The sequence below is a fragment of the Coffea arabica genome, chromosome 2e (assembly GCF_036785885.1).
Source record: "Coffea arabica cultivar ET-39 chromosome 2e, Coffea Arabica ET-39 HiFi, whole genome shotgun sequence".
Lineage (NCBI taxonomy): Eukaryota > Viridiplantae > Streptophyta > Magnoliopsida > Gentianales > Rubiaceae > Coffea > Coffea arabica.
In genome coordinates this window covers 13,388,151-13,412,378 of record NC_092313.1, presented here as the reverse complement: position 1 = coordinate 13,412,378, position 24,228 = coordinate 13,388,151, and the positions used below count along the sequence as shown (strand labels likewise).

Sequence of the window (24,228 nt, the reverse complement as noted above, 5' to 3'; positions counted from 1 at the left end):
CTGCTTACGCGATTCGAAACTTCAATCAGTGACCTACTTAGTTATCTGGGGAAATAGCACAAGTAGTCCCTAGCGTTTTCGACATTAACTTTTTCCGATGCCTTAAATATGAATAATACATTTTGGACTCCCCAAAAGGTATAGGTGGCAAATCAACCTATTTAATTAAATTTATCTATACCCCGTCCATGAATAGATGGATATGTGTATCTTAATAAGTTTATATCCATGAATAGATGTATATAAATGGGTTAGCCCCTCATAATAAGTTTATACATGATTGGTTCAACTGCCTATACTAATTAGTGGCAGTTCGACTGCGACCTACTTCCTAACTCTTATGCTTTCCCCCTCTTAATTATTATTTACTTTCCTGGTTGAAGGGGATAACATATATATTATTGGATAACCCATCAAACCCAATTAATTCATTTAGAATTGTCTTTCCCCAAATCTCCTCTCTTTCCCCACCCTTTTTTTTCTCCAAATTTTTCATTTTGTCATGATGTTAACTATTTTTATTTTATTATTTGTTGGTTTTATCTTATCATTTTATTTTCTCTTAGTTTGTTAACTTGCTCATTTTTCAGCATTACCAATTTATGATAAGTTTTAACCTCTTTTCCTATCTTTCCAAAATAAATTTTAAATTTATACATGAAAAAATGTTAAGGGTTCAAAATTTTTTGATTAAGTTTTTATGTTAGCTTTTATAGTACTTAGTTCAAATTTTTATATTCTTATTATTCAATTATTAAATAGCATGTAATTTTGCAACATAAAAGTACGGATATGAAAAAAATTGATAATTAGGCTTATTGAATATTATAAGTAAATATTTAAAACTAATGATGGGTGCAAAAGGCGGTATAAATTGATAACTTAGTTTACAAAAATGAATTTAAATGAGTTTACAAAAATTAAAATAAATGGGTAATTAGGTTATCCAATTCATTTTTTGACTTACCCATTTATACTCATCTAATTAAATGGATATAAATGAGTTGACTTATTTATACCTATTACCCATTTTACCTAATCCAAACCCGTCCAAATCATCCATTTTGCCACCTCTACCAAAAAGGCAAAAGGTCAAAAATAACGAAATAGTTTATCATTTTCTAATGCCTTAAATATGAGTAATAATACATTTTGGACTCCCAAAAGGGCAAAAGACCAAAAGAAGATATAGTTTGGTCCCAAATTCTACTTTTGGATCACATTTTCGCATGGAAGAATTGTGTTCTTTGCTAGTAGCTACTTGCTAGGCAGCTGCAGGCTTCTTTTTCTTTTTTCTTTTTTTTTTTGTATAGAAAAAAGATTTGAAGAGGTTCGGCTTGGGACATGCCCTATAGGGTTTATTTACAGGGTCTATTACAGATCGCTTGTCAAGCACTTACATCGGCACTCCGAATTGATTACAGAAATTTTTACACATTGTCCACCAAAATAACCCTTATATCAACAGTCTCGAGACTATAGATAGCTTATAAGACTTCTTGCAAATCATCCATCAATACAATTTTTACATTTATAACGAAAACACAACTCGCGCATTAGCATTACATTGACAACGAACTCCAAACACAATCTTTTGTGAGGTAATAATTTGTCCTTATTAATTGAACTAACATGCAGTTAAAGACTTCTCCTTAACATTGCAAGTAAACGCGCACATTGGCACTCAAATCTCGATCCAGATGACAAAACACCATATACTTTTACATATGCATTTTTTTTAATCTCCTTATTTAAAGCACTCAGCCACCCTTGGAGTTGGAGAAGGGTTTTAGTTCTGCTTTCGAAATGCCTTTGACAACCAGATAATAGCACTAAAGACTCTAAAATCTAAATCCAATACAAAGCATTTTTGAATATGTACAATAAATAAGAAGTTTCTATTTAATTATTAGTAGTTTTATTGGAGTCAGATTTTTGGTAGTTTTTTAATCCAAGAATTTATGTTTTATTTGATAATTTCTTCACATAGTTGTTTTTTATTTTACAAGTCTAGTAAGTTATAAATAAAGTATTTGATTAAATATTTTCTCTGTAAAACATAACAACTCAAGTTGACAGAAGAGTTAGAATTTTATGTTTTAATTAGTTGGAGAGTTAAAACTTATCAGTTAATAGTTAAAGGGTCAAAAACTGAATTTCGTAATAGTTTGCGAGTCATTGAGGCATTTTGCGCCCGAAAAATATGATCTCCGAAGTTATGCAACACTAAACAGTAAGCACTCATAGATAAAATCACACTTACCTTGTCATATCTTAATAGACAATGGAAAATACAATTATTAAAAAAAGAAAAAAAAAAACCCCATGATACATGGAGAAGTATCACCAATTTGAATGAGCAAGAGAGGCATGCAAGATTCTTCTTCAAGTGCTTCAACTAGCGAGATCAAGCTTTGAGTTCAAATGGCTACTTGACAGTATATGATCCAGCCAAAAGGCAATCTGATTGTCCTGTTTCTCAAGACAGGCGGGGTTGTGCGTGGCCCCTCCGGTGTAACTCATTTCCCTTTAGCATCTCCAAAATAGCCATGGCTGCTTTTTTTTCTGCTGCATCCTTGTTTGCCGCAGATTGCTGACATGTGTGAGTAGCACCATTTGCATCAACTTCAAGCTCGACGGATATCTCACCATTGTCATATCTGACAGCCTCCTTCATGACAAATTTTCCCTTTGCACACAATTCCTCCAGTTCCCTCACAGGTTGGAGCTTTAAAGTCTCAGGGGTAACCAGAGGCTCGAGAAGCGGCTTTATGCTTCTAAATACAACCTCTTTGTCATATCCAGAATCAACGTATATTGCCCCGGCAAGAGATTCTATAATGTCTGCAAGAATCTGAAAAATACGAGGCTGTTAGCAACTAATTACTCAAAGAAATATCAAGAATTAGCTCATGATATCATCATAAGCAACACTGTGCAACAGCTAAAATACTAAAGATACCTTGATTACTGGCTCTGACTCCCACCCAAAAGTCGAGTCTTGTGATGATTGCTCAAAATTTTCAACAATTGCAAGAATGCGCCGCCGCTGGGCTTGTGAACCATGTAGAATGTGCTTATGAAGCCCAGCTTTAATTGCAGTTCGTGCATAGCAGTCATTGTTCACAGAAGCTGACCTTAAATCTGTTAATAATCCAGAAGACAGATTGGGATGCTCATTGTGGAGATGCATGGTGATGAGATAGTCCAGCACTGCATCCCCAAGAAATTCCAGACGCTGCAAATTCCATTGAAACGGAAACATATGTAAACATGAAAGATCCACAATAATATCTTTACTAGAAGGCATGCCAGTGATATCTGCAGTTTGGAACTATTGGCAAATTCAAACTAGTGCATGATATAAGGATCATGCAAGCAATCTAGCTATTGAAGAACCAAAACATGCAAACCCCTCCTATGTAATATCTAGTTTTGCACCTTATCGATTAGTCATGCGTGGAGAAGCATATATCTCCAGGGCTATGATCAACTAAACAAGTAATAATATGACTCCCCCTCTTAAAGTGGTAGTCAATTCAGATTTCATCTGGTGGCTCCAAAATATAAATGGTAATTCAAATAGACTTGAATGATCTAGCAAATCTGTAGATAGCTAATCAACTCCACCTTAAAATACATCTAATGATACTACTTTAAGTATGAAATATGGCACTAAATGTCACCACACCCATCAAAGAGATTCTGTTTGATGCAATATATATATCTTGAACCACTAAATTCAATACCGAGGAAAAACACTAAAGCCAGATGAGGAACATTTTGCAGATATTTCAGCAGCCGAGAATTAAGTGCTTCACGCTTTTGCAGGAACATTTGACACACCGAAATGACATGCCTATGCACAATCAAATCAAGTTGAGATAACAAGACAGAGGAAACAATGAAGACATCTCCAACAAGATCATGAATTCGTCAAAAAACAATTAGAACGGGTTACCTTCAAAACAACATGAGAAAAAGGAAGGGAAAAGATTACCTTATAGGATGTGGGGCTCTCGGGTCGCACGTAAGAACCATGAGTAAGTGCTTCAACAAGGAGAGAAGCATCACGGAATGAGTATTGATTCAATAGAGACTTGAAAAATCTGAGATCAACCAGCTTCTCTGGATTTGCAGCGACTGGCCTTTTGTACTGAACATAAACGAAGTCAACTTCAAAACCCATCCATTTCATAAACGCTAAGGCTGCTCTTTCACTTGTCGTACAAATGAATACACCAATAAGGGCCTCAATTACATCAGCAACCGTCTTAATTTTAATCATCCTTTTCTCCCTGCCATAAACAATTATTCTAGTTGAAAGCACTTCTTCCCGCAGTGTATAGGTTTGAGAGTTATCACCAGGAATTCTCCATGTTTTAGGATCAAAACATTCATTGCGGATAAACCCCTGAAGTTTAAAACTGAAATCAGATGAGAAAAAAAGCAAGGATTGTATTTATTGTTCAATGCAATAATTAGCAGAGCAAGTCAATATAGTGGATAACGAATGTAACCATGAAGAGGCGGAGATAGAACAGTATTGGTGATGCTCAAAAGATAATTAACAATCTGACACTCAAAAGTCACAGAACAAAAAACAAATGTTACTATAAGCTGAAAGAACTACACGGGACTAAACTCAATTGATCAAATACATATAGGAAATTGAGTTCACTAAGTCGGTTATTACCCTGATCTAAACCTGAAAAACTTGAAACGACAGTTTTCAGAAGAACTCATGTTTCAAACCGAAGTAAACGTAGATAACTCTGCTTTGTGGTACTCTCGTGGAAAAGTTTAAATATTGTAATGATGCAACTACAATATGCCACCAACCTTCCCTCCTACTTTTCATCTATCCAAACTATTCAAGTTCTTAGTATAATCCCTTTTTCATTTTAGACAGCTTGAAATTAATTGCAGTTCAACTCAATTTCTTAATTTCACCACAAACCAGACTGCATATCTCTTCCTTGTGTAGACTTTTCTTTACACCTTTCTTCCTGAGTCCTGACAGTCTCTCTTATGAAAAATTCATAGTGGACACTATAATACAACAGTAACTTAAAAAAGGAAATTTTACCGATATCTTCTTATCGCATCCCAGCTTGCATAGTGCGAGGTTGGAGACGATTTTTGTTCTCTCCTCAGTAAGAAGACCATTGTTGTGATTTTGATGTGTCTTGAATAGTTGTTGACTTGTAGCATATTTCAAGAAGGAGTCTCCAATGGTTGCCAATGATGTCAAATGAAAATTCTCTCGGCAATTTTTAGTCGTAATTGCCTCTAAGACCTAAAAGCAGAAAAACATTAGCACTGGGAAAATCTATTGAAATTCTCTTCAATGGTGAAAGTCTTATCAGATTTGTCAGGAATATTTGACTATGAAATGCACGGTAGAATAGTTCCAAAAGGAACAATATGGACGTAAATGTACGTATGTCAATTTCAAAATATTCATATGGCAACTCCTAGCTACTAGTTTCGACTTTGGTCCTTCGCAAACAAGCCTATTAATCACCCAAAAAAAAAAAAAATTAATGAATGCTTATTGCAAATATTCAAGGGCAAATTACATTTTACCCCCCTATGATTTAGTATTTTTTATACATAACCCCTCTATGGTTTCAAAAGATATACATAACCCCCTCATGATTTGGATTAAAGTGTTAAAATGACGGAAATGATCATTCGTAACGAACCTTTAAAAATATCTAAACTACCCTTGTTTAAAAATTAAAATAGTTAAAGTGACCAAAATATATAAACATAATATATATGACGCATTAATCCCGTATGATTTTATGTTTTACCATATAACCCCCTTATAGTTTAATATTTCATCATATAATCCCCTTATGATTTTCAAAATATACACATAACCCTCATGTGATTAATAAATAATTTTCAACTTTTCATGGGGGTATTTTTGACATTTTAGGTGACTCCATTATGGATTGCAAATTCTATTACTTTGATGCTTTTTAATCCAAACCATGAAGAGGTTATACATAGCTTTTGAAATCATAGAAGAGTTGTGTACAAAAACGCTAAACCATAGGGGAGTAAAGTGTAATTTGCCCTTTATTAAACATTTAAACTGAACTTCTGGCTTTTATTATCTCCCAGTTTGCTTTAGCTTACAAGTTACAACCAATCCTAGTATGCAGACAAAATTATGCAGGTTTGATCAACAACTAACCTCATCCTGTTTGGTGAAACTGTTCATTTGCTAGTGCAGTTTATGTCCTTATATAAAGGTACTTGTGCTTTGCAATAATGAATTGCAATGATTTTCCAAAATATTGCTCATCAAATTCGTTTGCCATTAAGCTAAAAAGGTTGGCTTTAGCAGCAACAGTATATGAATAATGCAGAGCTAGGAATCATGTATTATTCTAGCCTATAGTTTGTTCACCTGTGTTTATAGTTAACAAGGAATTGTATCAGCCTTAACAAGAAACATTGAAACTGGTATTAGAATGGAGGAATTCCAAACAGCTGTTCCCCAGTAATTTTTATTGGAAATGAAGATATTGTTTCCCACAGAGATAGCTAGCATATGTGCAATGTATGTTAGAGAGCCGTGTTCTCTGCAACTCAATTGCAACATGCTAATAAAAGTTTCTACATACCGCCTAAAAGAAAGATCGATGAAATTTATTGTAAGTACACAAACTATACCCTTTGCTATTGTTATTCTCAGTAGATTTTCAAAGCCACAGTTAGGGGGATGAACCTTGATGGTCGGAATCATATCATTGAGCATGCAGTCGGCCATTAGCATCCTTTTCAAGTTGCCAGCTATTAATAAGGACTCTATCCGTTGTATGATGGATGGAGCATATGAGAAGGAAGATACTGAACCAATGGATATAGGAGACATGATCACTTCACAAATTTCTGGAGGCAACTCAACTGATGCATTAGTCGGGACTACAAGGGTAGTAGTACAAGAAAAAGAGAAAAAGGTCAGCAACCATAAGAAACTGCAATTTTGCGCAATCTGTTATGCATAATTGTAGAAATATAAATCCAAAGAGTAAACTCGGACAATGAACCCTTTGTAACGTACAGACATATCACACAATCTTTTTAAGAGTGTGAACAATCAAACAGAGAACTCAAATGGGGAGCAACTTAGAGCTGTGCAGCTGGTCTGGTCAAAATATGGTTGCAATAGTAGGCAATTCTATCATACTTCAACTACGTATCAAGATATTCTGCATAAAGGTCATCCTATCTAAAATCAAGCTTATCTTATTTGTCACTATTTTCCTTTTGTTTATACTAGTATCACACTAGAAACAGCATGTTGCTGCGCCATCATCGCAGTCAGATGCTTTTAGCCAGTTAAACTCGTCATCCATCAACAGGGTAGAAGCCTAGAACATCAAAACTATAAAGATAAGGAGATGTCTAACAGCAGGGGATGTTGAACTTCTCAATGAAATTCATAGCTCAATTAAAATTGAATGAAAGATTATTCTTTAGGTCCACAGCAAGCAACATCTGCAAATGAAGCAACAAAAAGAAGCTTGGTTCCAAATTCTCTCAAGCTGGAGTAGGCATTAAGTTTTGATAGCCGTGAACAGGCTAATTGCCTTATTTAACCCTTAGTGTTGAGATTATAGACTACAAAATTTGTGCTTTACAAGTTCCTTTGAGGCACTTCAATAAACATAAAACAAGTACAGACGTAGAGCAAAATCTAAATTGTAGCTAAATGATTCACTAACCTTTTGTCTTTTGATTCCTACATCCCAGAAGAAAGTTCTGCACCATAAACAGATGTTTTCCTTTAATAAATGGTTCTCCGTCGAAGCACAATGTGATGCCATGCCTGCAGTGACATTATCACACTTAACCTTGACTTTAAACTACAAAATTTGCATATGAAAATTTAGTTGTTACATACTGTTTCGCAAAGTATGCTTTATAAGTAACAGATCCCCCTTTTCTCAGCATTAGCAACGAATTGCTGTTCAAATCATCCAAAGTATCAGTAGTGCAATATATGATACCGTTATGAGGAGTCACTACCAAAGAATTCTGCAATTTGCAGCAGCAGATCAAGCCATTTTTTGTGTGCACATAACGGCCTTGAACTCTATTAGAACAACAATCCATATGCTTATCTGATATGGTTTCCTGAGGATATAGAACAGATCTGACACACGTCCAATCAATTGATGGATTTTCACGCGAGCCTGTAGATGGAATCAGAAGATAATCAAGGAAAGCATGTTCAATGTTCTCGTTTGATCCGCTCAATGCTTCTTGCAGCTTGTTCTGATTTTGATCAATAAGCAGCCTAAAAAGTGTGACTTGGAACTTCTGACAAAGAAGAACCTGGCAAAAGATAAAGATGTTTCATGATCAAAATAGGACTGAATTATTTGTCTTTTTAGTTAATATGTGATAGGAATAATTATTTTGGCATTGTCATTTTATATATTTACCTCTTCAGACGTTAGTTTAATATGTCTAACATATTTCATTCGTATCTTTAAGCTGCCTCTGGGCACGTCTAACTCAAAATCCAGAGTCTCATCATCAAATTCAAGCCTTGCCCTTGTAGCAAGCAAAATATCGCGAGGCATGGTGTTGCAACTAAAATCAGGCTGAAGAGCAATTAGGTAGCAATGATACAATATCTCAGAATCATTCCCAGGACGACCAACCAATTCCGGAGGGACATACTGCATCTGTTCCTCCTCATATGCTTGATCACCTATTCATTCAGATGAAACCAATTATTAAAAAAAAATGGAATTGGTAACAACTATAAAACTAGAAGGAAAAAAAAAAAGAACAGTTCGATTTTTTCTTTTTATATTGGTGTAAATCAATGAGAAGGAAAGATACTCAAAACTTACACTGCTCTGGAGCCTCTACGTTGTCATCAGCTACAATATTAATTGATTCCATTAGCTTCTTTTGTTCTCTGTATTTCAAGAAAGCATTATTTAGTCAGAACCCTGAACAGAATCTAAGTAAAAAAGAATTTGATTTCAACAATTGAGAATAAAAAACAGCTGCTTTTGCTTGAACAGTAAAAGTGACTAATCAAACTTACACCATGATTTCTGATATGTTATTGTCACACCTTATTCTATGAACAACAAAGATATATATGTGTATATATATATATACACACACACACATACATCCCTTAATAAGACTAAAGGAAAAACTAAACAGATTCATCTTTAGATGGAGTAACAAGGATTCAATTTAGAAACTGAAAGAAACTGCACCCCAAAAAAGAGAGAGAGAGAGAGATAGAGACTAGCTATAAGTGCAATGCACATAAATTGATTAACTAGCATCATATCTTTCATGCAGCAAATTATTGAGAGAAGCAAAAGAACTAATAAACTTGATAATGAGGAAAGCTTTACTTACAATAGTACAAAAACCTCAGTGCAGATGCACACAATTCGCACAGATCACAGGGAGAAATGAGGATATATGGGCTTACTTTGCTTTGGCAGCAAGGAAGATACAGTTAAAGTAACATTAAAGTGGAACTGAAGTATCACTAATAAGTCCTGTTGTCTTGATGTTGAAAGTGAGAGGGGCACACTTCAGCTCGAATTTTGCGTTTGTCCTGCACTTCAGCTGGTGGACAGGAACTCCAGAGAACATTTCCTAAGGCTGTAAGCGTACGAGATTGTTTGTGTTGTTTTGAGCTCTACTAGATTCTACAAGAGATTCTCAAACGTCTTTGAGGATTTTCACGTTTGAGGATGACATGTAACTATGTGCCTAACTGTGAATCCAATGCCAATTAGATTTTCACCACTACACATTTTTGGATTTTCACATTTCTCAAGTACTGCTTCGTATTATTACATAGTTGTGTTTCCTTGTCATTTACGAGGGTTGACCCCCGCGCTACTCGCTGGCGTTTTAATATTTATTAAAATAAATTTCACACTACTGGTAATGAGAGGAATGAATTTGTAAAAGAAGTAGATATAAGTACATCATAGTTACTATATTTGAATTGCATAGCCATATAGACGTAGAATACATGCTTAGCAGTTTCAAAAGTGAATTGCAGTTTTGGTCTCAAATGTTTGGAGTACGAGCGCTTTTAGTCCTTAAAATTTGAAAGAAAACAAATATAGTATCAAATGTTTCAATTTCCAAGTGCATTTAGTTCTATTGACTGATTCCTAGATATATATACTAGAGGAAAAAGCCCGCGCCATGCGCGGGAGTTTAATACCTATAATTAAAGATAGTTAATAATTATTATTTAGTATTTTGTAGTATAAGAATTAAAGTATGACAATTTTATTATGTGATATTAAATAGAAAAATCATAAATTACATATTGAGTAAAAAATATAATATGCACTGAAATATAATTATAAAACACAATTAACCACTTTGCATCTAATCTAATAGAATAAAAGATCTATTTATATCTGCTCATGCACTTTAGGGATATTAAAATTTGTTGTTTAGTTTGAATTTGATTTTGATACGAGGGCAATCCACCTCATTATCTTGTCATATAAGTGAGATTTGAACAATTAGCATACTTGAAGAAATCATTGCTAGTGGAATTTCGGTTCTTGCAAGCCAAATTCTTTGATTTATATTGATTCCAAGGACATATCATCATGAAACATCAATATTGACCAATCAATCAATTATGATTTATTGTATGATTTAGGACATATAGCAAAGCATCTCCTTCTCAGTAGAGGTTACAATCACAAAACATCAGTTTTGACCTAGTTGCAAAGATATACAATAACTAACATGCTAATCTAGATGAATAATTATCTCAAAAAAGTACTAAAACATCTTAATCCACTCAATTCAAGAAAACAATTAAAAGTAATGAAGTACATACTTTGGATCTACAGCCAAATAGTTTGAAGTAGATAGTTAAACATATTGGCAAATCAAATGAAGTGAAAAATTGCCTAAATGGAATCATCAATAAAGTAGCAAACAATTTGAAAATTACCATAACTAATAGTTAAAACAACAAAAGAAGTAGATGCAATCTATAAATGAAAAATTTTATGATGATAAACTTATTCTAACCACAAATAACAATTAACAAATGTGATCTCCTCCCTATCAAGCCTATCTAACATGGGCAATTGAATTAAAACACTAAAAAAAGTATTGCACATACAACTTGCATGATTACAGATTTCTTACAACCAAAAAAGTAAATTAGCTAAAGAAAACATACCTATTGAAAAAGATGTTGCAAAATAGGAAAGAGGAGTAACTAATATAGCAACATCTGAATTCAATAAACTACATGATTGTAGTGGAACAAAGTTATAAGTAAATGAAATGAATTTGAATAGATGGGAGTTACTATGGTAACGGCCAAAAAACCAAACTTCTCTAATAATCAGTATTAATTGTGTCTTAACATCAATATAGCATAAGTTTGCAAATAACTGATAAGAAAGGCTTTAAGAAATTAAAAGACTTGGATGTTAATCCAATTAAATGATTAAAAGGATTTTTATGTAATTCCACTAAAACACAAGCTGAATTCAATTGTACCCAATGTTTAATCGGATATCGAATATTGCCACATGTTAAACTTACCCATAGCTTTAAATGTCTGACAGAACATTTAAGTAATTATAAAAAAATCAAATTTTGGATGCTGTTTTTCTTGCTGTCTTCTTGTTTGCTGCAGTTAGTCTACGAGCACAAGGGACACCATTTGCATTAACCTTAAGCTTGCCATCCTTCTCCTCCTTGACAAATTTTCCCTTTAGCATCTCCAAAATAGCCAGGGATGCTTTTTTTTCTGATGCATCCTTGTTTGCCGCAGATAGCTGACATCTGTGAGTAGCACCATTTGCATCAACTTCAAGCTTGACGAATACCTCACCATTTTCATATCTGACAGACTTGTTCATGTCAAAGTGTTCCTTTGCACACAATTCCTCCAGTTCCCTCACAGGTTGGAGCTTTAAAGTCTCAGGGGTAGGCAGAGGCTCAAGAAGTGGCTTTATGCTTCGAAATACAACCCCTTTGTCATATCCAGAATCAACATATATTGCCCCGGCAAGAGATTCCATAATATCTGCAAGAATCTGAAAAATATGAGGTTGTTAGCAACTAAATACTCAAAAGAAACATAAAAAATAAGCAACACTGTGCTACAGCTACAATAATAAAGATTGTTTTTTTTATTTTACATCAAAGATGGAGGATTACCTTGATTACTGGCTCTGACTCCCACCCAAAAGTCGAGTCTCGTGATGACTGCTCAAAATTTTCAGCAATGGCAAGAATGCGCCGCTGCAGGTCTTGTGAATCATGTAGAATGTGCTTATGAAGCCCAGCTCTAATTGCAGTTCGTGCATAGCAGTCATTGTTCACAGAAGCTGACCTTAAATCTGTTAATAATCCAGAAGACAGATTGGGATGCTCATTGTGGAAGTGCTTGGTGATGAGATAATCCAGCACCGCATCCCCAAGAAATTCCAGATGCTGCAAATTCCATTGAAATGGAAACATAGACATGAAAGATCCACGATAATATCTTTAATAGAAGGCATGCCAGTGATATCTGCAGTATGGAACTATTGACAAATTCAAACTAGTGCATGATATAAGGATCATGCAAGCAATCTAGCTATCGAAGAACCAGAACATGCAAACCCCTCCTATGTAAATTTTCCCAACAAACATAGTTTTGCACTTAATCATGTGCGGAAAGGCATATATCTCCAGGGCTATTATCAACTAAACGAGTAATAATATGACTTTTCCCCCTTAAAGCGGTAGCTAATTCTGATTTCATCTGGTGGCTCCAAAATACATATGGTAATTCAAATAGACTCGAATGATCTAGTAAACCTGTAAATAACTAATCAACTCGACGTAAAAAGTACAACTAATAACACTGCTTGTAGTATGAAATATGGCACTAGACTTCAAAAAGCTAATCTCTGCAAGCAAATAATATCAACATACACATCAAACAGCTTCTCTTTTGGTGCAATATATATCTTGAACCACTAAACTGAATACTGAGGAAAAATACTAAAGCCGGACGAGCAACCAAAAAGATATTTCAGTAGATGAGATTTAAGTGCTTCACAATTTTCCAGGAAATCAAAGTTTGATATAACAAAACCACATGCCTATGCACAATCAAGTTGAGAAAAAAAAAAAAAAAAAAAAAAGAGGAAACAATGAAGGCATCTCCAACAAGATCATGAATTCGTCAAAAACAATTAGAACGGGTTACCTTCATAACAACATGAGAAAAAGGAAGGGAAAAGATTACCTTATAGGATGTGGGGCTCTCAGGTCGCACGTAAGAACCATGAGTAAGTGCTTCAACAAGGAGAGAAGCATCACGGAATGAGTATTGATTCAATAGAGACTTGAAAAATCTGAGATCAACCAGCTTCTCTGGATTTGCAGCGACTGGCCTTTTGTACTGAACATAAACGAAGTCAACTTCAAAACCCATCCATTTCATAAACGCTAAGGCTGCTCTTTCACTTGTCGTACAAATGAATACACCAATAAGGGCCTCAATTACATCAGCAACCGTCTTAATTTTAATCATCCTTTTCTTCCTGTCATAAACAATTATTCTAGTTGAAAGCACTTCTTCCCGCAGTGTATAGGTTTGAGAGTTATCACCAGGAATTCTCCATGTTTTAGGATCAAAACATTCATTGCGGATAAACCCCTGAAGTTTAAAACTGAAATCAGATGAGAAAAAAAGCAAGGATTGTATATATTGTTCAATGCAATAATTAGCAGAGCAAGTCAATATAGTGGATAACGAATGTAACCATGAAGAGGCGGAGATAGAACACTATTGGTGATGCTCAAAAGATAATTAACAATCTGACACTCAAAAGTCATGGAACAAAAAACAAATGTTACTATAAGCTGAAAGAACTACACGGGACTAAACTCAATTGATCAAATACATATAGGAAATTGAGTTCACTAAGTCGGTTATTACCCTGATCTAAACCGGAAAAACTTGAAACGACAGTTTTCAGAAGAACTCATATTTCAAACCGAAGTAAACGTAGATAACTCTGCTTTGTGGTACTCTCGTGGAAAAGTTTAAATATTGTAATGATGCAACTACAATATGCCACCAACCTTCCCTCCTACTTTTCATCTATCCAAACTATTCAAGTTCTTAGTATAATCCCTTTTTCATTTTAGACAGCTTGAAATTCATTGCAGTTCAACTCAATTTCTTAATTTCACCACAAACCAGACTGCATATCTCTTCCTTGTGTAGACTTTTCTTTACACCTTTCTTCCTGAGTCCTGACAGTCTCTCTTATGAAAAATTCATAATGGACACTATAATACAACAGTAACTTAAAAAAGGAAATTTTACCGATATCTTCTTATCGCATCCCAGCTTGCATAGTGCGAGGTTGGAGACGATTTTTGTTCTCTCCTCAGTAAGAAGACCATTGTTGTGATTTTGATGTGTCTTGAATAGTTGTTGACTCACAGCATATTTCAAAAAGGAGTCTCCAAGGGTTGCCAATGGTGTCAAATTAAAATTCTCTTGACAATTTTCAGTCGTAATTGCCTCCAAGACCTAAAACCAGAAAGACATTAGCACAGAGAAATCTGTTGAAATTCTCTTCAATAGTGCGAGTCTACCAGATTTGTCAAGAATATTTGACTATAAAATGGACGGTAAATTAGCTCCAAAACAAAAAATATAGACGTAAATGTGCATATGTTAGTTTCAAAATATTTATGAGGCAACTCCTAGCTACTACTTTCAACTTTGGGTCCTTTGCAGACAAGCCAATGAAGAAAAAAGAAAAAAAAGCTGCTAAGAATGCTTTTCATAAAGATTGAGACATTCAAACTGAACTTCAGGTTTTAAAGTATCTGCCAGCTTGCTTTAGCTTACAACTAATGCTAGTACACTCAAATATTTGTGTAGGTTTGATGAACAAATAACCTCATCTTGTTCTGTTACCTTTGACAAGCTAGGCTGTGCGTAGCTTATGGTTAAAATTAAAAAGCCTGCTGTAATGCAATATAGATTCTACCTATAAGATCAAACCTTTGACAATTCATTCTAACAGCTGTTTTTGGTAGCAGTTTTCTAAAATAAGCTTATGCCTATCCGTGTATAACTAGTTAGAGGAATTATAAATCTATATCCAGTACAAAAAATTAACCATAGCATTATTTGTTGAATCACATTGAAGCAAGCTTGCAACACAGTTGTGTTTTACTATGATTAAGTTATAGGAAGATGGGAACAGAGAACAAGAAAGGAAATGACAAGGAAACTTTTCATTTTTTGGCTTGAGTGAAGAATAAAGTAAATAAAAAGAGTGTAGAAACCAAATTCTTCTCCCTTTGGGCCCCAACCACAATTACATAGTCTAGCCATGAGCAAAGCAGATCAAAGTTTGGTGAAACTGTTCCCTTGCTAGTGCAGTTTATGTTTCTTATATAGAGGTTCTTATGCTTTGCAGTAACGAATTAATGGTTTTGCAGAAACATCGCTTCAAAAAAAGGTTGGATTTAGCTGCAATTGTATATGAGTAATGCAGAGCAAGGAATTATGTACTATTCTAGGCTAGTATTTGTTCACCTATGTTTATACTTAATCTGCAGTCCATAATGCGAGACATATGGTGGCTTCATGCAGGAATGTCATCCTTTCATCCTTAACAAGGGACATTGGGACTGGTATTGGAATGAAGGAATTCCAAACAGCTGTTTTCTAGTAATTTTTATTGGGTTTTATATTGGAAATGAAGATACTCCTTCACAGATAGATAGCTAGAATATCTAAACTGTATGTTACAGAGCTATGTTCTCTGCAACTCATTTGCAACATATTAATAAATGTTTCTATGTATCGTCCAAAAAAAAAAAAAAAAAGATTCGTGAAACCCTTTGCTATTTTTATTAGTCTTCTCCAGTTAAAGGGGACGAAAAGAGGCTTAAACCCTCATTATTATATGATGTAAAGCTCTAACCAACTCAGCTTGTTCATTGCATGACAGAAAACCTTTCTTTGTTCAAGCATGGAAGGATCTCAATGTAAGTTTTTCACTAGTCCTAATATGACAAGCACACAAGAAAAAAAAATAAAATAAAATGAGAGACCATCTTAGTATAGTTTCTAAGCCATAGTTGGAGGATAAACCTTGATTGTCGGAATCATATCATTGAGCTTGCAGTCATCCATTAGCATTCTTTTCAAGTTGCCAGCTGTTAAGAAGGACTCTATCCGTTGTATGATGGATGGAGCATATGCGAAGGAAGATACTGAACCAATGGATATAGGAGACATCATCACTTTACAAAGTTCTGGAGGCAGCAACTCAACTGATGCCTTTCTTGGGCCTACAAGGGTTGCAAAGAAAAAATAGAAAATGGTCACCAACCATAAGAAATTGCAACTATGAGCAATTTGTTATGCATAATTGTAGCAACATAAAGGGAAACGTCCTCTGAATCAGTAGTTTAAACCCAAATATGGTTGCAATGATGGATGGTTAGCCAAGTGAACCAATCAAATCAATTAAACCCAAAAATCAAAGTGCACCTCTGACTCAGTAGATTAATGGGTTTCTATCCAACATTCACAATCATCTTTAACAAAATATTTACTCCAGTCTCCACAGTTAAAAAACAATAGGAAGTGATATATCTTTGATGATTGTGAATATAATTAGATTCCGTACCAGACAATTCTATGACAATTCATCTGAATCAACCATATATCTAGATATTCTGCATAATGATCATCCTATCTAAAAGCAAGCTTGTCGTATTTATCCTATTTTCCATTTCTTTATACTTTCACACAAGAAAATTATATGATTATCCAACCAGTTGCCAGTTGAATTAGTATCCAAGAATGGGGTAGAAGCCCCAGAGAACATCAAAACAATAAAGAAAAGGAGCTGTATAACACCAGGGGATATTCAACTTTCTTAGTCATATCAATGCAAGTATAACAGATTTAGGGTGAGAAAACTAAGAATTTAATCTATAAAATTTAGATACAAAAACAAAAGCTTGGACGAAATTGAATGAAAGAATGTTCTTTAGGAAATTAGTAACATCTTTAATCCTCAACAAGCACCATCTCCACCTGCAAATAGAGTAACAAAACGAAGTCGGGTTCCAATTTCTCTTTATTGCAGTAAGTTTTGAAAGATGTATGCAGGCTAATAGCCTTTACTTAACCCATAGATTGAGATTTTAGACTACAAAATTTGTGCTTTACAAGTTCCTTTAAGGTACTTCGGTAAACCTAAAACAAGTACAAATGTAGAGCCAAATCTGAAATGCAGCTAAATGATTCACCAACCATTTGTCTTTCCATTCCTGCATCCCAGAAGACAGTTCTGCACCTTAAACAGACGCTGTCCACAAAGAAATGGTTCTCCCTCAAAACGCAATGTGATCCCATGCCTACAATGACATTTTATCACACACAACCTTGACTTCAACCTACAATATTTGCATAAGAAATTTTTTTACATACCGTTTTGTAAAGTTTGCTTTATAAGTAATAGATCCTCTTCTTTTCCGGCTGTTCAGATCATCCAAAATGCCAGTAGTGCAATACATGATACCATCATGAGGAGTCACAACCAAAGAATTCTGCAATGTGCAGCAGCAGATCAATCCATTGATTGTGTGCACTTGAACTCTGTTAGAACAACCATGCATATGCTTATCTGACATGTTTTCCTGAGGAAATAGAACAGAACTAACACACTTCCAATCAATTGATGGATTTTCATGCGGGCTTGTAGATGGAATCAGAAGATAATCAAAGACATCACGTTGACTGTTTTGATTTAATCCACTCAATGCTTCCTTAAGCTTATTCTGATTGTGATCAAGGAGCAGCCTTAAAAGTGTAACTTGAAACTTCTGGCAAAGAACAACCTGGCAAAAGAGATGTCGCATGATCAAAATAGGACTAAATTCCTTGTCTAACACTTAATATGTTACAGGAAATATCACTTTGGCATTGTCATTTATGATATTTACCTCTTCAGACGCCAGTTTAATACGTCTAACAAATTTCATTCGTATCTTTAAGCTGCCTCTGGGCACATCTAACTCAAAATTCAGAGTCTCATCATCAAATTCAAGCCTTGCTCTTGTAGCAAGCAAAATATCGTGAGGCATGGTGTTGCAACTAAAATCAGGCTGAAGAGCAATTCGGTAGCAATGATACAATGTCTCAGAATCATTCCCAGGACAACCAACCAATTCCGAAGGGACATACTGCATATGTTCCTCCCCATGTGCTTGATCACCTATTCATTCAGATGAAGCGAATTATTAAAAGAAAAAAAAATGGTAACAACCATAAAACTAGAAAAAAAAAAAAAAGAGCTGTTATTCCTTTTTTTAGGTAAATCAATAAGAAGGAAAGGTACTCAAAACTTACACTGCTCTAGAGCCTCTACATTGTCCTCAACTCCGTTTGGATTCGCCTGTTTTTCAAATATTCTAAAAATTTGTAAAAAGTACTCTAAAAATTTTTTTATTTTTAAAAGAAACCCCAAAATACATTCCAAAAACACCTTCAAAAACATCACAAAAAGCGTCACAAAAAGCATCACAAAATACGTCCCCAAAATATATTTCAAAAACACCTTCAAAAGCGTCACAGAAAACATCTTTGGTAAAAAATTTTAAAAAATGCTGCTATAGTAAAATAATGCAAAAACACCTTTAAAAATAGCTAATCCAAACGGAATCACCAATTCCGTTAGCTTCTTTTGTTCTCTCTATTTCAAAAAAAAAAAAAAAGATTGTGTCAGAACCCTGAACGGAATTTAAGTAAAAAAGAATTTGATTTCAACAATTGAGAATCAAAAACAACTGCTCTTGCCTGAACAGTAAAAGGGACTAATCAAACTTACACCATGATTTCTAATATGTTATTTTCACACCCTATTCTAAGAACAACAAAGATATAAACATCCCTTAATACGACTAAAGGATAAAGATATGAATATCCCTTAATACAACTAAGCAGAGACATCTTTCGATAGAGTAACAAGGATTCAATTTAGAAACTCAGAGAAACTACACAAAAGAAAGGTTACAAGTATAAAGCAGAAAAATTGATTAACTAATATCATATCTTTCATGCAGCAAATTATTAAGAGAAGCAAAAGAACTAATAAACTTGGTAATAAGGAAAGCTTTACTTACAGTAGTACAAAAACCTCAGTGCAGATACACAATTCGCAATGATCAGAGCCAGAGGGAGAAATGAAAGGATTTATGGGCTTGTTTTGCTTTGGCAGCAAGGAAGATACCGTGAGAGTAATACTAAACAGTGGGACTGAAATACCACTAATAAAAAGTCTCGAAAGTGAAAGGGGGAGACTTCAGCTTCACTTTTGCATTTGTCTAGCACTTCAGCTCGTGGAGAGGAACTTCACAGGACACTTTTCCAAATGTGAATTGTAACTATGTGCCTTCTTTTCCAAAAAAAAAAAAAAAAAAATTCCCATGTGCCTAACTTTTTTTTTTTTTTCCTTCCCGCTCCCCTAATCCCTCAGGCAGGTTTGCATGGCTGTGTTCTATTATTATTTAATCAAACCATTTGGTTAACCGGTGTCCCGTGTCAATTGAGAGGGTTTCATGTATTAATTTTTTTAAACAAATCTGAATTAATTTAAGAAAGTATTTTAAATACAAGTATATAATAAATAGAGGGTGTGTGTATTTACATGATAAGCTCAATATATAATTTAAATATACTAACGAGTGCTTTGGAAGCACTCGCTGAAAAAAGATCCTTAAATAAAAAAATTAGCCTTGGGTTGAGTGGAATGAGTAGGGAATCTTAAGATGGAATTAGCCTTTCTCCAATGTTCTCTTAAGTCTAATTTAGTTTTGCTTTTCTTTTTTAATCGTAATCACCAAAAAACGATCAAAAAAGAAAATTTCTGTGTGGAATATATAATACTCTCTGCCTCTCACGTTTTCCACTGAAATTCTTTCTTTGTCATCATTAATTTTTTGAGGTTTACAACGAGTTTCCTTTGCAATTAGTAACATTTTGTTCCAAAGTGGTATTATTTACCAATGTTGTTACAAAATACAATCATGGAAAATCATGAAGGCGACGTATAAACACCAACAGATCTGAATCTCCTTGGCAGATACACATCCTTGTTTGAAAAGTAATTTTTTTAAAAAAAGTTTTATATTTTTTATAAATATATTTTTATCTCATACACATCGCAGAGAACCGGGGGAGGGGAGACGAGGACCTATGGGCTTGTTTTGCTTCAGCAGCAAGGAAGATAAAGCGAAAGTAACATAATAATACTAAAGCAGGGCTAAAATACCACTAATGAGTCCTTTTGAGTTTTGTCTTGATCTTGAAAGTAAGAGGAAGAGACTTTAGCTTGACTTTTGCTTTTGTCGGGCACTTCAGCAAGTGGAGAGGAACTTCAGAGGACATCATATCCATTTCCGAAGGCGGTAGTGGTACGAGAGTGTCCGTGTTCGTTTGACGTCTAGATTCCCAAACATTTTGAGGATTTTCACATTCGCGGATGACGTGTGATGTAACTACGTGGCCTTGCTTGGATTGAAGGTTTTCGTCGGAAAATATTATCGTTTTCCGTGATCACATTTCCCTATCACCTTTTTCCCTCACATATATCAAATCGCTACAGTAATTTTTCCATGAAAAATGACGGAAAATGCAATCCAAACACAAAGATTTTCACATTTTAGGATTTTTCATAGCTCTTAAGTACTGCTCCATGTAATTACATAGTTGCGTGTTTCATTGTTATTTAATCAAAGGGTTTGGCAAATGAGTGGAGAGGGTTTCATGTGTTAATTTTTTGGCAAAAAATGAATTAATTTGAGAGAGTGTTTAAATGTAGAGATATAATAAATGTAACGCTGTAGTTTCATTTATTGTTGCATGACCCTCTAACGTCTCAAAATGTCCACTTTATCCCTTATAATTTTATGTAAAATGGGATCTTGACGGAAAATAATCTATGCAACGTCGTCAATTGAAATACTAATAGTGTCTTTACTTAAATGATAAATCAATCAATAGGTTAATTCCCTTCCCTTGCATGAAAGTATACGGGGATTACGTGGATAACTAAAAAAAATTACGAGAAGGTAAAGTAGATATTTATATAAATTATAAGAGAGTTACATAAATATCAAGATTTTATTGCACGTGCTTTTAGAGTGCATTTGATATAAATGCTATAACTGATTGTGCATTCCGTTCTTTTTTTTACTTTACATAAAATCATAAGAGAGTTATGTGGCTATTTTGAAAATTTAGGGGATTCATTTGGCATTACATAAAATTAGAGGGGTTAGAAGCAATTTACCCTTAGGATAACGGTTGATTCCAATAAACCTCTCAAAAAATCTCTCTCACATCACACCCCTGAATGTTTAATTCAATCAATCGACTCTTGTATAAAATAATTTTTTTTTGTCTTTCATTTTAAAACGTTAACTTTACGTCCTTACAAATTCAATTTAGCAAATTGTAGTCTTAACTTAGGTTTTCGACCACTTTTTAGTTTAAAATTACCATGTGACTCACATGTAATTATTTTTTATGTACAAAAAGGTCATATCTCATTTTCTAATGACAAAATGAATATGGATTGGATCCCACTTGCGTGGGTGAAAGAACGGATATGATTCAAATTAGATTTTACTTTTTTAGGAACAAAAATGAATATAAATCAAATTATTTATTTTATTACAAATGGTATCTAAACCTTTTTGCTCCTAAGAAAATAACTATGTGTGAGTCACATGATAGATGTAAGGTAAAACATGATCAAAAACTTATATTGGGATCAAATTTTACTAATTTGATTTTATAAGAGACGTAAATTTACTATTTTAAAAATGAATGACGAAAAAATTCATTTGATAAAATGTAAGAAACATTTTTAATGATTTTCCCAAAAAGAAAAAGGTATTAACATCTTAAAGGCCATTATGCGTAAATACCTCCAAGAACCATTAGGCATTCGAAAGCATAGAATTGGCATTATTATTTTAAGATTTATGGCCTGTGAAAAAAGAAATATGAAAATTGGATAAATTATTGTACTAATTAGTCCGGCTATGTTTACTGTTGAATGGAACCTTCACATGGAGACATAACGAGGTTGCGAATGAGGGATCGCTATCCACTCCTGTACCTAATACTCCATAAACCATATGGTTTGATTCTTGAGATGTCAATCAATCCTACTGCGTTGAGGGAATTCAATGAGTGAAGGGTCCGAAATGACGAGGAGTATAACAGACGGACTACGGCTTCGATAATTTGCCTCCAAGACTTTCGATGCCCAGGTGTTGGAACGATCTTATTAGGGCCTATGCAACGTCCAAGGGAGGTTTGCAAAGAGAGGCCCTACGGGTTTTCCTGTCAATGCGGCGTTCTGGAGCTTTGCCCAATGAATACACCTTCCCGTTCCTATTCAAGGCGTGTGCTTCCGTCTTAGGCCTCTATGATGGGAGGCAGATCCACGCTGATGTCAAGAAGCGTGGTTTGGATGCAAATGTGTACGTCCAGAATACTTTGATTCACTTTTATGGGAGCTGTAGGAAAATTGTTGATGCGCACAAGGTGTTTGATGAAATGTCCTACAGGACTGTAGTATCTTGGAATTCAATTCTTTCTGCTTTCGTTGAAAATTCATGGTTCAGAGAGGCAATTGAGGTTTTTTTAAGCATGAGGAGTTCTGAGTTGGAGCCGGATGAGACTACCATGGTGATTCTCCTCTCAACTTGTGCAGAGATGGGCAACTTGAGTTTGGGAAAATGGATACATTCTCAAGTTATTGTTACAGCTATGGTTGTTAATTGTCAGTTGGGCACAGCTCTCGTTGACATGTATGGAAAATGCGGCATTGTGGATTATGCAAGACTTGTTTTCAATGGGATGAGCGACCGAAATGTCTGGACTCGGAGTGCCATGATTATGGGATCAGCTCAGCATGGTTTTGCTTTTCAAGCCCTTCAGTTCTTCAAGGCTATGAAGAACAACAGTTTGATTGAACCTAATTATGTAACCTATCTGGGGGTCCTTTGCGCTTGTAGCCATGCTGGACTGGTGGATTATGGGCGTCGCTTCTTTTACGAAATGGAACACATTCATGGGATCAAACCCATGATGGTACATTGTGCAGTCATGGTAGACATCTTAGGCCGCGCTGGACATCTTGAGGAAGCTTATAATTTCATTTTAAGTATGCCGACTATGGCTGATGCAACTATATGGAGGACGTTGCTTAGCGCCTGCAACATTCATGACATTAATGATCGTACTGGGCTGGCAGAAAAGGTTAGACAAAAGTTGCTTGAATTAGAACCAAGGAGGAGTGGCAATCTTGTAATGGTAGCGAACAAGTACGCTGAAGTTGGCATGTGGGAGAAAGCAGAAAGCCTACGAAGAAGTATGAGGAACGTAGGACTAAAGAAGACGGCTGGGGAGAGTTGTATAGAGATCGGTGGTTCTATCTTTAGATTCTTTTCTGGGAATGATTTTTATGTTGCTAATAGGGAAATCTTGTTGTTAATAGACCGACTGAATTTGCATACGAGAATGATGGTTAACTGTCACAAATGACTCTTAGGAGAGAAAAAAAAAAAAAAAAACCACCAGTGAAGCTCACAATGATGACCCTTTTTGTAGCTAAATCTTGCACTGGTCCTCGCATCAAATACAGTCGAGTAACATGGATCCCGATTGCTAGAGAGCAAGATTATGGTCATTGTAAGCCGCTGCGTACTCCTTAACGTTTACCATGAACCAAGCTTCTGATTTAAGGTAAAAAGAACTGAAACATTTTTTTGAGGGGCTACCAAGTGACATCTAGGTTTAGTTTAGAATAAAAATAATAATTTCTTGAAAAGTAAAATTCTTACATATGGGGAGAAATTTTCATTAATTTTAAGAAGGAGATGCATATAGAAGTGTGAAATTTTGTAAATTTCTCAAGTGCCAATTCGGATTAAAAAATTTTTGAATGGAGGGGCAATAGTGTACTTTTATAAAATTCATGGGGGTGTAAATATGGTGAAAATTAGAAAATTTTAAACCTTTTACACAATTTTCTAAAACTTGAGGAGGGCCAATTGCCTAATCTCAAGTATATGTGGTTCCACTTCCACCGCGACACCATTGCTGATCTGCAA

The 24,228-nt window shown here is 34.8% G+C and overlaps 3 protein-coding genes across 5 annotated transcripts; 1 reads left to right on the top strand and 2 right to left on the bottom strand.

The window, feature by feature from the left end:
- Positions 1 to 2,156: 2,156 nt before the first annotated feature.
- On the bottom strand, positions 2,157 to 9,450 carry LOC113731071 (endoribonuclease Dicer homolog 2-like). Its single transcript, XM_072079063.1, has 10 exons — positions 9,415 to 9,450; positions 8,886 to 8,953; positions 8,469 to 8,740; positions 7,925 to 8,358; positions 7,746 to 7,849; positions 6,746 to 6,942; positions 5,090 to 5,299; positions 4,001 to 4,414; positions 2,963 to 3,238; positions 2,157 to 2,854 (listed from the first exon to the last, which is right to left on the bottom strand). The coding sequence occupies exons 2-10, from the start codon at positions 8,935 to 8,937 to the stop codon at positions 2,480 to 2,482; spliced, it is 2,334 nt and encodes a 777-aa protein (XP_071935164.1). The 5' UTR covers positions 8,938 to 8,953; positions 9,415 to 9,450; the 3' UTR covers positions 2,157 to 2,479.
- A 2,050-nt stretch (positions 9,451 to 11,500) lies between these two features.
- LOC113731070 (endoribonuclease Dicer homolog 2-like) lies at positions 11,501 to 19,381 on the bottom strand. Of its 3 annotated transcripts, XM_027256122.2 has the most exons (11): positions 19,225 to 19,381; positions 18,452 to 18,794; positions 18,046 to 18,317; positions 17,764 to 17,940; positions 17,531 to 17,649; positions 17,354 to 17,457; positions 16,181 to 16,380; positions 14,390 to 14,599; positions 13,301 to 13,714; positions 12,223 to 12,498; positions 11,501 to 12,098 (listed from the first exon to the last, which is right to left on the bottom strand). In XM_027256122.2, exons 2-11 carry the CDS (start codon positions 18,681 to 18,683, stop codon positions 11,649 to 11,651), a joined length of 2,454 nt encoding a protein of 817 aa, XP_027111923.2. In that variant the 5' UTR covers positions 18,684 to 18,794; positions 19,225 to 19,381; the 3' UTR covers positions 11,501 to 11,648. The 3 variants fall into 3 exon arrangements, with proteins under 3 accessions (XP_027111923.2, XP_027111922.2, XP_027111924.2); XM_027256121.2 differs by having other exon boundaries at positions 17,531 to 17,940; XM_027256123.2 differs by having other exon boundaries at positions 17,531 to 17,940; positions 18,452 to 18,497; positions 19,225 to 19,340.
- A 2,684-nt stretch (positions 19,382 to 22,065) lies between these two features.
- LOC113731069 (pentatricopeptide repeat-containing protein At2g36730-like) lies at positions 22,066 to 23,810 on the top strand. The gene has a single exon (XM_027256120.2). The coding sequence runs from the start codon at positions 22,373 to 22,375 to the stop codon at positions 23,657 to 23,659; it is 1,287 nt and encodes a 428-aa protein (XP_027111921.2). The 5' UTR covers positions 22,066 to 22,372; the 3' UTR covers positions 23,660 to 23,810.
- The last annotated feature ends 418 nt before the right edge of the window (positions 23,811 to 24,228 follow it).

Coding starts and splice junctions, on each gene's coding strand:
- LOC113731071 (XM_072079063.1), bottom strand. CDS start 8,937: ATGGAATCAATTAATATTGTAGCTGATGACAACGTAGAGGCTCCAGAG. Junction 5,300..6,745: donor ATATGATTCCGACCATCAAG/GTTCATCCCCCT, acceptor TTCTGCTTTTAG/GTCTTAGAGGCAATTACGAC. Junction 2,855..2,962: donor AGTCAGAGCCAGTAATCAAG/GTATCTTTAGTA, acceptor CGTATTTTTCAG/ATTCTTGCAGACATTATAGA.
- LOC113731069 (XM_027256120.2), top strand. CDS start 22,373: ATGCCCAGGTGTTGGAACGATCTTATTAGGGCCTATGCAACGTCCAAG.
- LOC113731070 (XM_027256121.2), bottom strand. CDS start 18,683: ATGTTTTCTGTGACGCTTTTGAAGGTGTTTTTGAAATATATTTTGGGG. Junction 18,318..18,451: donor TGTAGAGGCTCTAGAGCAGT/GTAAGTTTTGAG, acceptor CTGAATGAATAG/GTGATCAAGCACATGGGGAG. Junction 17,458..17,530: donor AAAGCAAACTTTACAAAACG/GTATGTAAAAAA, acceptor ATGTCATTGTAG/GCATGGGATCACATTGCGTT.